General features: G+C 39.9%; 1 protein-coding gene across 4 annotated transcripts; it reads right to left on the bottom strand.

The window, feature by feature from the left end:
* Positions 1–143: 143 nt before the first annotated feature.
* ZNF653 (zinc finger protein 653) lies at positions 144–13,176 on the bottom strand. 4 transcript variants are annotated; one of them, XR_015747894.1, is made up of 10 exons: positions 12,745–13,167; positions 11,583–11,626; positions 9,449–9,664; positions 7,820–8,386; positions 6,518–6,701; positions 5,612–5,723; positions 4,873–4,987; positions 2,730–2,829; positions 1,718–2,363; positions 144–893 (listed from the first exon to the last, which is right to left on the bottom strand). XR_015747894.1 is itself a non-coding variant. In XM_026679601.2 (9 exons), the coding sequence occupies exons 1-9, from the start codon at positions 13,095–13,097 to the stop codon at positions 2,186–2,188; spliced, it is 1,869 nt and encodes a 622-aa protein (XP_026535386.1). In that variant the 5' UTR covers positions 13,098–13,167; the 3' UTR covers positions 1,336–2,185. The 4 variants fall into 4 exon arrangements, 1 of the variants encoding a protein (XP_026535386.1); XR_015747895.1 differs by lacking the exon at positions 12,745–13,167 and adding an exon at positions 12,606–12,696; XR_003371991.2 differs by lacking the exon at positions 144–893 and having other exon boundaries at positions 1,336–2,363; positions 2,660–2,829; positions 12,745–13,176.
* Positions 13,177–13,711: the final 535 nt, after the last annotated feature.

The raw sequence follows: 13,711 nt of genomic DNA, 5'->3' as shown, positions 1-13,711 counted from the left end.
GGGGGGGGAAGGTTTGGAATGTTAGCCCAAACAAATCATCCCATGGAAACCAAGGTAATCTCAACAGACGTTTTGCAGTAGCTTGAAGGAGTGGCCATAGAGACCAAAACAATTAACTGGACAATGTGACCTGGTCAAAGGTGGGAAGGAAAGAATTCATTCTTTAATTAGCCAAAAACTGGGAACTAGCTAGAGCTGGGTTTGCTTCATGCGTGCCGAAATGATGTACTCAATGAAGTTATGCTTAAAGAGATCTGATTGTCTTGACTTGCTGGCTTGGTTGGGCTCATCAGTTGGAACCTTGACAGAGGGTTCAAAATCACCAAATTCCATTGTGTATTGAGTCTCCTTTCTCCAGGGTGCTTCTCATCTGTTCAAGGATATAATTCTTTTTCCTACTGGGTATTCCAATGCTGATCATGTATTCAATAAAAATAATGACCCCCATTTTACTGGTGATAGGCTTTCACAGCTAGCATTAATCAAGGAGTGATGAACTTTCAGGCTGAATGGCTGTGATCTAGTTTTCTGCTGACCTGATGTTTCACCAGCAGCTGTGGCTGGCCTCTTCAGAAGCACAGTGAGCTCATCATTCTTTGGTCCTTGATTTGTCTGTGAACACACTATTGTGCTTCTTTAAGAATCTCTCCAGACTTGCCTTTCCACTCTGATCTGGTTCTATTTGGATTTTAGGGTGATCCTTGCCTGGGCTAAGGAAAAAAATGTGCAAGACGACAAGCTAATTTCATTTAGCCAGCTTCTCTCTCAAAATGATAAGAAATATCTGGAGCTGCCTCCACATTGCCTTGATCCTTCACCAAGAGCAACAATGGTTACTAAGACATAATGGGGAGCTGGAATGCAGTATCTGGAAGGTCCGTCCATTTTAGCACCTGTAAGTTCAGAAAACAGGAAGCAAAAGTTTGGCAAGTTTTAAATTCAGTTCACCAATGGCTTATACATCTTTGAGGAACATGGCAAGAACAGCCACACAAAATAATCTCTAAAAGTAGAACTATCTAAACTAACATAAAGGAGCTCTTCCTACTCCTCCATCCCAGAATGGAGGGGCCCCACAAAATTCTGACCCAACTAAGCTATTTTGTCTGCTGACAATTCCATATAAACAGGTTCTTCAAAAAGATGATTTTTTAGGAGTGGTGGTAGTGGTGAAGAAATGACACACACCTAGTTATGAGTGTTCTCACAGAGCCATGTCAATTTCAGCTATAGAAAAAAAATCTCCATCAATTTTCACATTTAATATTTTTTTAACTTAGACCTAAGGATTGAATGGCATTTTAAAGACAAAAGCCATGTTTTTTTAATAGTATAATAAAAATACGCTGATGGCATTAAATTTTAGAAATTTCTTATTTGCAAACAAGATTATGAATATAGCATACTATAGAGGATGGCCACAGATAACCAGAATAATAAAGTAACTTACAGCTGGAATCCAAGTCTACCCAGTATAGGAATCTGTGCTTTATAAAACACCAATATTTCAAGAAAACAGGGATAAATGCCAACTCTGGATTGTCTTCAAATGCAATAGCCCTGAGTGTTAAAAGGGAAAATAGTTCCTGAAACAGAACCATGCTTAGGCTTATGACAATGTTCAACCAACTATTTCAAGGAAATTGAATTAATGCATATCAACCAATAATTTTCTTTCACTGTTGTCAATAGATATAAAACATTCACTTGAACTAACCTGCAACTATACATTGGAAGTAGTCTCTCCATAGTTAAATGATATGCAACTAGACCTTTCATACTGCACTCCTCCTTCAGATCAAGTATCAGGTGGCTAAAATGTAGAAGGTGCTGCCAGTGGATAGCAAAGTACCGATACTTTAATTGGATAAAATCATTCTTGACATTACTTCCGTTGTTTTTTCCCCTTGAAAAACAGGTCAGTTTAACACCATAATCTCCAGTCATAAGATGTTTTAACTTTATGCTGTCCGACACCCTGAGCACACTTGCATATCAAACTTAAAAGTTTTTGTCAGTCATCATCCGGTCTTAAAAAAACTACTCCGTATCATCCTAACCAGAAGAATAGGCCCTTGTGCTGTGGGTAGCACATACCATGTTTTCAGCTGTGACTATGTAAGATACGCCCTCAACTGGTTTAGTTATTTGGAGGAACAATAATTAAAGTGACTCATGATCAGGGTCAGGCAGCCTTATGGTCTGGGTGGCTCTTTAGTTTGTGGAACTTGACACTGTCCAGCTTCTCAAACCGTTTGTCACAGTACTCGCAAGTAAAGTTGTATTGGACTTCTGAAGTATGCTTCTTCATATGCCAGTTGAGAGAAGACCTCTGACGGCATTGATAGCCACAAATCTCACACCTGTGGAGAGAAAGAGTCGTCATTCCTTTATACTCCAATCTAGAAACCAGGAAAGCATCCACAGCCCCAATCACTACCAACAAACTATTCAGCATCTACTACCATAATCAAGCAGAGTATGTATTTCAATTAATCTACTTTTCCTATCAAGTACTGAAAGTAGCTTTTCTTAGTACAATTGAAATTAATAATTGCATAATTACAAAACTTTTTTTAAAAAATGGTTAGATATGATCAGCCAGATTGAGTCCTGGCCAACTTGCACAAAGAAGGCAAAGCAAGCAGGCTCCAAAGACCTCGCCCTGTTGCTCTCATGTTGGAGGGTGGCTCAGCCCAGTCTTTCTTGTCATGCCCCAGGTCACTCACTGGAGAGGGGTCTCTCCAGTATGTGTTCGACGATGAACTTCCAGATGGTTCTTCCGCTTGAAGGATTTTCCACAAGTTTCACAGGTAAATTCACGGACTCCTGGGAAGATACAGGAATAAAAAAAATGAACAGCAAAACCCATCAATAGCTAACATAGGGACATTCTCTGTCCCAAAGAAAATAGATTAGATCTAGAGACATCTCCCGAAATAACTTGCTTGAATGAGCAGCACTGCCATTAATTTAATCAAATTAAACCTTAAGACACCATGCACCACTTAAAGGAATATAATATTGCTTTAAACTTAGATAAAAATAATAAAAAGAGAGTTCCAATCCCATTGGTCCATAAATTCAATATTCAAAGAAAACTAGATTTAATAAGCTTTTTATTAAAAGTTTCATAGAGCATAAAAATTAACACAAATTAATAGAGCAAAAGCACAATAGAAAGGAGAAAAAAGTAAAAGAGCAAATAGAAAGAATAATCTGTTACTATGATTTATTTATCTAAAACATTTTATGTAACTGCCCACCTTATACCAATTTCTGAGTGGCTCCCAATCAAGGTTTAAAACAACATCAGTAATAAAGATTATATATGTCCCTATGACAGAGAGGCTTTTAAAGATGTTAATCAGCACCCTGAATTGCACCCAGGGCAAACCTAGGAACACCCTTCGCCGAGTGCAACACCTCATTCTGGAATTGTTGTTGCTTCCAGGTGGTCTTCAAAAGCAGCCCCATATAATCCACACTGCAGTAATCCAAACAGTGACCAGGGCATGAATGACCAAAGGACCTCCCAGTCCAGGAAAGGCCACAATCAGCACACCAGATGAATTTGTGCAAAGGCCATGGCTGCCACCTGCTCCTCAAGCTGGAACCACAAGTCTAGGAGGACCCCCAAATTTGGCACCAGCTCCAGGACTGCCAACCCATCCCGAATCAAAGATGAAATGAATACAATACTATGATTATAAAAAAAACTCCACTCTTTTCTATTATCCAGGTTTTTTTTCTAATTGCAAAACCACTATCAAAAATGCATTTTGTTTTGTGCAAAAAATCTATAGAGGATTTCCAGTCAACCATAAATGTAGAGTTTTTTTCTCAAGTCAGAGAAATTAATTTAACCATCTCAGAAAATTTGATCATCTTTACCAACTATTCCTTCACTGAGAGTAGAGCTAGCCTTTCCATTTTTTGAGCACATAGTCTTGCTACAGTTGTCCTCTATAGAAATAATGTTTCATGACTTTTTACCGACTTGTACCCAAAAGAAAAGTCAGAATAGTTTGGTTCTACACAACTTCTAGGAATCAATAAAAATACAAAGGGAACAGAACAACGGATGGTAATGAAATTTCCTTTTCTACACTGAATTGAGAGAATCTTGAAAACGGTTTTGTTTTGTGGGAAATGGGTCCAAATGGCTCTGAGTGCTTAAGGTTGCAGACCCCTGGGGCTACGCAGCGTGTGTAGCGCAGGTGAGTTGATTACCTGTCTAAGCAGCAGATGGAGGCAGAGATGTGAGGGGAAGGCACGCAATCCAGACATGCCACACAGGCAAACTGAGAGGCAATGGGCCAGAGTGGGTGGCCGGCTGCAGGAGGCTCATCTCTACACCTCTCAGCTTGCCAGCAGCCCATAAAGAGCATAGAGACCACCTGCCTTCCCCACACCCCATGCCTCTGCCTCCGACTGCTGTGCAAAGACAAGCTTCCTGAGGCCGCCCGTCTGCTCTGACCCAATGACTCTTGGTTTCCCACAGCCCGTCCAGATCGCCTGCCTTCCCCCAACCTCTGCCTTCAACTGCTCTGGCCCACCGACTCTCATCTTTCCCACAGCCCGTCTGAATTGCCTGCCTCCCCACCCCCGCCTGCTGCTTGTACAAGTAATCAACTCACCTGCACTGCGCAGGCTATGTCGGCCCCCGCACCCTCACAGCCTCCAGTGCTGACCACGCCCATTCCCTACCCCCATGCTAATGACAATCTTCACTAGGGCTTATTTTGGGAATAGGACTTATATTAGGCACATGCTTAAAAATCAGGCTGGGTCTTATTTTTGGGAAAACATGGAGCCTCCGAGGTGATGAAGACGTATCATAAATAGCAAAACTTAGAGGTGACAATATACCTGAATGGATTATCATGTGCCTTCGGAGATGATTAGACAGGTAAAACTTTTTGCCACAACCTGGGTGTGAGCACACTTTTGTTTTTCCTTTCCGATGAACAAGATTAACATGATTCTGAGGATAGAAAGAAATGAGATCAATATTGTTCCTCTACAGCAACGGCTCCCAACCTTTTGGGTACCAGGAACCAGTTCTGTGGAGAGAGGTTTTGCCTGCATCCCACAGACAGGGCTTCGCTTGTTTTCACGGACCAGTTTCTGACATGCTGTGGCCCGGTGGCGGTCCACGTACTAGGGGTTCGGAACCCTTGCTTTATTGTACAAACCAGAAAATTATACTTCTTCACAAGCACACAAATCTATAGTAATTGGAGTACGTTACTACCTGTCCTTCAACATATTTGACTTTAAAAGACAAACATGGACAAAATTATATATAATATGCCTTGGTTGCATGAAAAGTTATCTTAGGGTTTAATTAGACCATTTAGACCCTGGAGTCTAACCCAATGTTCTATGCAGGAATCCAAATTAAAGAATCCCTAGCAGAAGGCTGTCTAAATTCTGCTTGAACATACCAAAGGTTATTAGATCCACTACAAAAAAAGTAGCTCTATTAATTCTGATATTTTGCCTGACTCCCCTGCATAGAATATAATTTAGTGTCAAATTAAGACCAATAGTTCTTTTACTCTAGCACCATAAATTTAATCAATCTATCAGGTCAAAGGAACTATACCTGGAAGCTACTAAGTGCTACATAGACTTGGGTGCATCCTTCATAAGGACAGTGGAACATCTCCAACATGCCATCTGCATCTATGACATGACCTCTTTTGCTCCGCCGCCTCCTAAGAGGAGAAGAAAAATTATTCAAAGGAAAACTGCTATACATTATCCATAAATCTACTTCAATGTCACAAAACTATTGTATTGTGCTTTATGAAAAAAAAACCAAAGACTAAAAAAAAAAGCTTCACCATTGCATCACAATAAACAGAAATTATAGAGAATCTTAAGAATACCAGTTTAAGGGCTGCAGAGAAGACTGGGGAAAAAAACCTGAGACACTCATTTCTGAAAGTCTAAGATACTTCCCGAAACTAGCACTAAATTCTGCCAAATGTTTTGTTAACCACTTAACAGTTACTGAACTTTGATCCAACAAAAATTAATTACATTTCTCTGGTTTAGATTATCACAAATACCATGCTGGACCAGGCTAAGACCCAATTATTCCAGTATTTTTTCTTACACTGAGCAGCCGGGGGGAGGCGCCCAACAGAAAATCTAGATTTGCAGAACCATGCTGATTCATCTTCAGCAATATTTGCTCCTCCACAAGCCTATCTACTTTTGCATAGATTACTATTACTACAATACGTCTGCCATAAACATTAATCTGAATGGTTGTATAATTTTCTGTATTTCCCCTTGGTCCCTTTTACAGGTGCAACTGATCAGGGGTATTGATGTTTACCACTTGGTAGCAATTGCGGAAAAATAACCAGAATCTTCAAAAGTTGGACAAATTACTCTATAAAACACATAATAAACATTTCCTATTGTTCCAAGGAGTAGCACCCAATTGCTTCCCTAAATATAGAGATCTAGATGGCCGCATCTCTTTCTGCTGTTCACTCACTTTTCAGGCTCCTTTGGAATCTCATAAATAATGGATGACATGTTGTTTCCTTCCATCTCCTCCTCAGGTTCAGGCTTTGGTTCCTGCCCTCTGCTCTCATGGGCTGGTTTTGAGTCACAGGATGTTTCTATTTCTGTTGGAGGAGGATGCCCTTCTTTTTTGAGTTTAAAGAATGCCTTTTTTTCTGCCATCAATCAGAAAGCAAAATTGTAATTCTAAATGCTGACATTCTCTATCTCAAGTTATAAAAGGATATTTGCGAAAAATCAATCACTTTTGAAATGTATTCTTTCCTAAAATATTGTGCAAGTGATTGGGGGAGAAACGGCAAACTAAATAAGCAGCTTATTGAAGATAAACCAGAAAGCCTCCATGGAAAGAAACAGAAGGCAATGTCGAACATACATCACTCCAAAAAGAAGTTTGCATCATTTCTTTACATGACTTTCATATAAAGCCAGATTTGCACATAAAACTAACAAGTGCTATCAAAAAATGAAAAACCCATAAATATTGAGATTAAAAATATGCACACACACTCAAAATATACATTTTCATGTCCCAAATATGAAGATATCAAATATTTTAAAATTAACATTATCCTTGCAACAATATTAAATAGAGGCAAACCCTCCAATTCTTGATTTTCTCTATTACAGACTTTATAAGCAATTGCTGATATTATTTGTAGTTCAACTGTTGTGGCATGACACACAAAAAGAATCACAAAATGAGTTATTGCAAGATGAGTGAAAAAGTATAGAACAGATCTGTGTCTTAGTCCCTCAGAGGAATGCAACTTCTTCACAGATGTTGCAGGTAAATTTGCATGCAACAATTTGTAGACTGGGATTCCTCCTACCCCTTCTGAATTTTAAAGCAGAGCTGTAGGCTCCTGCATTCCTTCCTCTATAGCAGAGTTCTCCAACTTTTCTGGGTTGGCCGGGGGGGGGGGGATTTTGTGGGAGAGGCAAGTGCATGCGTGCATGCGATGTTTTTGCAAGTGGGGCCATGAGAGCCCATGATGAGGTTTGTGCAAGTTGGCCGCGACATCTGCGATGAGGCTCGCCTAAGTGGAACTTTGCATGCCTGCAGAGGTGCACGCATTGGCCGGCCACTCACAAGGCCCACTGGCATTTAGCCTACGATGCAGTAGTGTGCCGTGGCCCACAGGTTGGGGACCCCTGCTCTATAGCAAAAATGCTGCTCTTATACTTACAACAGTGAATTAAACCTACACATTTTAAAGCTAGATACCTGGTCATTTGAGAATAGGCAGCCAAGGTGGATGGTAGAAACTACCTTTTTTGGTTTTGATGTATTCCATATTTTCCGTGCTACTTTGCTCTCCATTCTCAGGCTCTTCTTGAGTATAAGGTGCTACATCCTCAATCATAGCACAAGGCAGCTCTTCTCCTGTGCTGGTGACATTCAGCTGGATTCCCTCTGCTGTGAGAGAATCATAACCAGGTCCAGTAATGATGATCACCTGTGAACCTTGCATCATATCTTGCACAGGGCAGCTAGCTACTACTTCTCCAAGTGTCTCTTGTGAAACGTTTTCAAACAGTGTTCCGTGACCTGAACCCATCTGCATGGGCACTGGCATGCATACCACAGCTTCCATTGTCTCTGGTCCATTGAGGGATGGATTGTGGCACATGCTAGCACCCTGTTCTTCTCGTAAGTTCTCAAATGGAATATGAATGCCATCTTGTGTGATGAGGCCACTGGTATTTTCTCCTTCTGTATTTGCTGAGGGTTGTCGAACCTGGGGTTTGTCTTTCTGATTCTCGAGCTGTTCCTCTGTCTCAGAGCTAGAGTTCTCTTCTGAAGACTCAGAGCTTCCAGCTTCAGTGCCATTGGCAACTACAAATTTCAACAAGGATCAGAAAATTAGTAGATAATTTCTTAGGAACACAGACAAACCTTACAGCCAGATACTTAACCTCCTTATCATTCCTAGCTTTATCCAGGTTTCTACACTATTCAAAATAGATAAATTAGGATATCTAAACACCTGCTGAATGATTGCTCTATTTGCCTCCATTTAAAAAGGCCTCCTCTTCACAATCATTTAAGAATTTTAGATCAGTTAATAAGGCCAAAAGTGCATATTGTTGCCTTCTGTCTTCCACCATTGTGCAGAGAATAAGCATATCCAAAACAGATTTTACTGAGAAGAGATTAAGAGTTATTTATTGTTCTCTCTCCATTGTACTTCCTCAACCTCTATATAAATGAACATAAACAACAGTATTTTCTGAATGGTATTCTGCAGTCTATAGTACGTAGTATCAGACAGACAAATCAACTAGCCAAGAATACTTGTTGGAAAAACAGCATGCTATATAATCAGTGATTGTAAATATCAAGTCTGGAAAATTATTTTCTGGTTGGCACTAGGAAATGTTCTAATGTGCTAGGAAATGTTCTAATGTGGCATTTAAAAATCATTTAAATCTTTTTTAAAATAACATATATTATTTGTCACAAACTATCAGAAATGACAGATCTGGGGAAAATTATGAAAAAACACTGGTTAAAATGGTGCAATATTACATAATTTTAATATAAATATTTAAAGATATCTTACCTTACAATATTCAATCTGAAAGGAAAATAACTGAAAACTAACATATGCTAATAAACTTTAGGAATTCTGGACTATCCATGATGTTATTTATTTCAGAAATGAATTTCTTTTAATTAATGTTCTGTTGGGACATCTCCAACTGCCCTAAAGTAAATGTGTTCACACATTTCCAAAGTTATCCCACCTTGTCTGATTTCCAAGCTCAGCTGCATTAAAGAATAATTCAGAAAGCAGCTAGCTATATGATTTGCGAAAGCTACATAGAAATATTTGCTACATATTAACTGCAAAAAAAAAAAAAAAAGTCAGGTTGGAGTTTTAACATCCACTCTTACCACTGTCACATTCATTTTCAGAATCACTGAGTGGTTTAAGTGGGGAGTGTAAGTCCTGGAAATAGCGGTGCCCTGCTTCACATTGCCACACAGCTGTGGTGTACATCCCAAAGTTGGGATCCAGCTCAGAGAGATGAGGCTCATAAGGGCAGCGATTCCTGTGATCTTCATACCAGATGACTGTGTTCTTCAGGCAGTTCACATTTCGCCTTCTTCCTTGGGACATGGTAAGGATGGGAAGCAAAAAACAAAACAAAGCAAAAAAAAAGCATTTGAGAAACTTGGAACAGATGGTATGCTCTCTCTGAAAGCTAATGATGAAATCCATCTGTCTTTATATATTATGTAATTTTATGTTATTTCTATATTTAAGAAAACAACTAACCAAATGAATTTCAATTTTCAGCCAAATAGAATGTAAAAAAAGAAAACAGACCCATTTTAGGACAGCAAAACTGTAAATATGGCACACCTCAATGTTCATAATGTTCTTTATAATTAATGACAATAAAGGGTAGCATTTTGCATTTCATCAGAAGGCATACATACATGAAGTTATAGTCCATACTTTCCTTCGCAACTTCAGCACTTTGGAATAATACAAAGTCATAGAATGCCTTAGCATCACAATAGCAACTACACATTTCTAGTCACTACACCATGCTGAATATTTACAGCACTTGACTACTTTCTAAGATAGTTTGTACATTATTCTTTATGAGAGAGAAGTACTTTGCAGGCTGCAGGTTTTGTAAGAATGGTGTTGATATTTAGGTTCAACACTATGTATTTCTTCTCCTTTTAGAAAATGCAGTCCTTTATCCATTCTGTCTAATTTTGGACATCAGTTAAGTCTTACAAACAATTGCTTTAGCTTAGGCAATAAATTGACCTAATTGGCTATGTTCAGCCCTGAAAATTATACAGGGACCAGTATCTATCTCTCCCACATCTAGTTAACTCACAAGATTTGGAAATGTCTTACAGCAGAAATCAAAACATTTGTAAATGAATAAAGAAAAATGCTGGTTCTAGTGATTATAACAATTTAATTCAATGGGATTAAAGGCAGCGGGCTGGCACATGTGCACGCAGCTTAACTCACAAGATCAGTGGAACAGCATGAACAAGTTGAGCTGTGTGTACATGTGTGAGCACCCCGCCCTGCTGTTCACACAGACTGAGCTGTGAGTGTGTGCATGCACGCCCTCCCTGCTCACACGGCCAAGTTCCCCTTCTCATGCCAGGCCACCAAGCGCCAACGGTTGGGAATTGGTGCTTTAATGCTCATGTCAATACAAAGAGAACAATTTTTTAAAAAAACCAAATAGCTAACTTAAATAAGTACTTAATGTTTAAATTGTGTCAATATAAGAGCTATAAATGATTTTAATCTCTATTGATACTTTAAAAAACAAAGCAATGCAATTCCAGGAAGTCAATAACGATATATTATGAGAATATGAAGATTTTTTTCAGTATATACATTTTGGCTTTTTTAGTGTTAAAAATAATTGAACCACTTATATGAAATTAAACTGTAATGAATGTTGAACAGTTTCAGTGTTATTTATTGTGGTCAAATGTAGTATAATCAATAAACAAAGTTATAAGTTATAATATGCCCTTTGATGTCTTGATTCTTTTTGATAGGTGTAAAGGTGATTATAGTCAAGAAAAAAATTAACTGATTTTTAGCTGCAAATATTAAACAAACAAAACATAGAGAACATTACATGCAACAAAACCAATAAACCAGATTGGGCTATAGATGGGAGAATTTTAAACTAATAGGAGACAAGTGAAAATTAGAAGTCTTTGGAATTAGGCAGCTACAATAAATTTGCACAAATATTTCTGAAATCATTACATCGATAAGTGAAGATTCTTATACCAGGGATTTATGCTAATAATTATATATGTTCAATCAAATTTACTAAGATTTACTTTGTAAAGACCTACTGTCAATTTATGTATCACTGTAAATTCATTCCAGACTTTCTTCTTGATTTCTTTATAATTTGTGGCATTCAGCTTTTTAATGTTTTTTTAAATTTAAAAACTGATAGCAGTTGATTGTCTGCATTTTAGAGTAGAATAAAATCTGACATATGAATGCATAGATTACACTTACTTTTCTTTTGCTGTGGTTCATAAGGGATCTGCTCCCATGGTTTTCTGCAAGTAAAGATGGTACCATATCATGGTATGCATGTAGATCTCCAGAATGCTAGGACTTGTTTGCCAAAGGAAAGTCTCAGCCAAAGGAGGTACTAAAAGCCTTTGAAAAACTTCTTCTAATATAATATTTCAATAAGACTGTCATTCACAGAGAGGAAAATAATGATAAGAAATAAGGAAATTGTGCTTATGAAGATGCCTAGTTCATACCCTAATAATCAGCACTCTCTTTTCTAACAGCCTCTATCAGAGCAACAAACAACTCAAAACAGAATTCAAAGGTGCTCTTAGTTTGTCAGTTAGAGAAAATACAGCCAATGAGCAAACGAAGAGTCTATCAAGAACAGTTATCCACTATTACTTGATCTGGTATAATTTCCAAGTCATCTTGCATAGTAACATGGATTAGTCTCCAAATTTCATAGTTTTCAGACCTATATATATTATCAGAGAATACATGCATGCATTACTAACTAAACTAAGCATATGACTAAACATTTTTAGGAAATGTTTTAAAAGATTTGATAAATAATTACTGGCTGCACAAATATAGTGAGGATGAATAGTTATGGAGGATGCAATATTCAAACAGGACAGTCAAATTATATTACTACATTTGAAAACAGCCATATAAGTACCTCCCTGATGATAATGGGGGAAAAAATAGAATGGTTCTAGTCTAGTCTGCCAGGCCTGTTTCCAACTACCCATTTCTAAATGACAAGATGACATAAGATGCCTATTTGTAGAATTAACCATCTCATCCTCCTTTTGTCAAATGCCTTGAAATCCAGAGTGACATTTTCCCGAATACCCAGGGAGCGGAGGACTAACTGGAAATCGCGCCTACGCTGATCTCCAAAACGTCAGGCAGTTTTACTGCTGGCAAAACCGCCCATCCCCACGCGCAGAGAAAGGCCTCGTGTCTGCCTGTCTCTCTCTCTCTCCGTTCGTGTTTTTGGAGAACCCTTCATACCTTTGGCCTGCTTTGCACTTGGCCCTCGGGAGGCCTCCGGGGCGCATGCGGCTGAATTCTTCTCCCCTTACCCCCCCTCCCCACCTTCGCATTAACCGTCTAGCCATCTCCTCCCTCAGCCCCTGCTGCCGACTCTCACCCGCGGCGCCCGGCCCGCTGTTCTCGTTCCAGTTCCAGTAAATAAGCCGCCAGCTTGGCGTCACTCCAGCCACTGCGCTGCCTCAGGTCCACCCACGAGCCGTGAGACTCGCCCAGGTAGACTCGCCGCTCGTCGTATTTCTTGCGGGATTCGAGGCGTCGTCGTACCCGGTCAGACTCGGTGAGGCGCGGCCTACCCCGGGCTTTCCGCCCACCACGAACCTTCCGCCCACCCGGCGCAGTCTCGGCATCCACATCCCCAGCAGCGACCTCTTCTTCCTCCTCTTCCCCTTCTTCCTCGGGCTCCCCACCATCCTCCTCACCTGGGGCTGGGCCGCGCTCCGAACCATTCATCCCTGCTTCATAATCAGGGAAGCCGCCTCTCGCGAAACCTGGTCGTTCGTTAGGAGCGCGCCCTAGTGACGTCACGGGGCGACCGCTCGCTCGCATCCCCCTGCCGAGCCCAAGGGGGAAGGGAATTTTGGCCCTAAAGTCTCTTCCGGGTCGCAGGTAATCGAGTCCAGATTCTGGAACGTGTATTTTGGCAGACGGGAGTACCCCCGTTAGAAAAAAGAAAAGTTCTCATATCAAATGACCTAAGTGCCAGAGCTCACTGTAACAGCATTGCCAAAAAGGCATTAAGGGTTGTAAATCTAATCTTACGAAGCTTCTCCTCCGGAAATATCGAATTTCTAACTAGAGCATACAAAACATTTGCCTGACCGATACTCGAATACAGCTCATCAGTCTGGAATCCGCACTGCATATCAGACATTAATACAATTGAGCGAGTCCAGAAGTATTTCACGAGAAGAGTACAACGCTCCTCTGCTCGCAACAGAATACCCTATCACCAGGCTTGAGATTTTGGGCTTGGACAACCTTGAACTACGCCACCTAGCGTAGCACACAAAATTATCTGCTACAATGTCCTACCAGTCAATGACTACTTCAGCTTCAACCACAAC

The sequence above is a fragment of the Notechis scutatus genome, chromosome 2, assembly GCF_049901735.1.
Source record: "Notechis scutatus isolate UNSWTSFEM ecotype Mainland chromosome 2, rNotScu1.2, whole genome shotgun sequence".
Classification (NCBI taxonomy): domain Eukaryota; kingdom Metazoa; phylum Chordata; class Lepidosauria; order Squamata; family Elapidae; genus Notechis; species Notechis scutatus.
The sequence above is the reverse complement of the archived record's forward strand: the minus strand, read 5'-3'. Positions and strand labels throughout refer to the sequence as shown.

Excerpts from the sequence above, each read along its gene's own strand:
- ZNF653 (XM_026679601.2), bottom strand. The coding sequence starts at position 13,097 with ATGAATGGTTCGGAGCGCGGCCCAGCCCCAGGTGAGGAGGATGGTGGG. Across the intron at positions 4,988-5,611 it reads TAGCACTTAGTAGCTTCCAG|AATCATGTTAATCTTGTTCA; the intron begins GTATAGTTCCTT and ends TTCTATCCTCAG. Across the intron at positions 2,364-2,729 it reads ACTGGAGAGACCCCTCTCCA|GTGTGAGATTTGTGGCTATC; the intron begins GTGAGTGACCTG and ends TTCTCTCCACAG.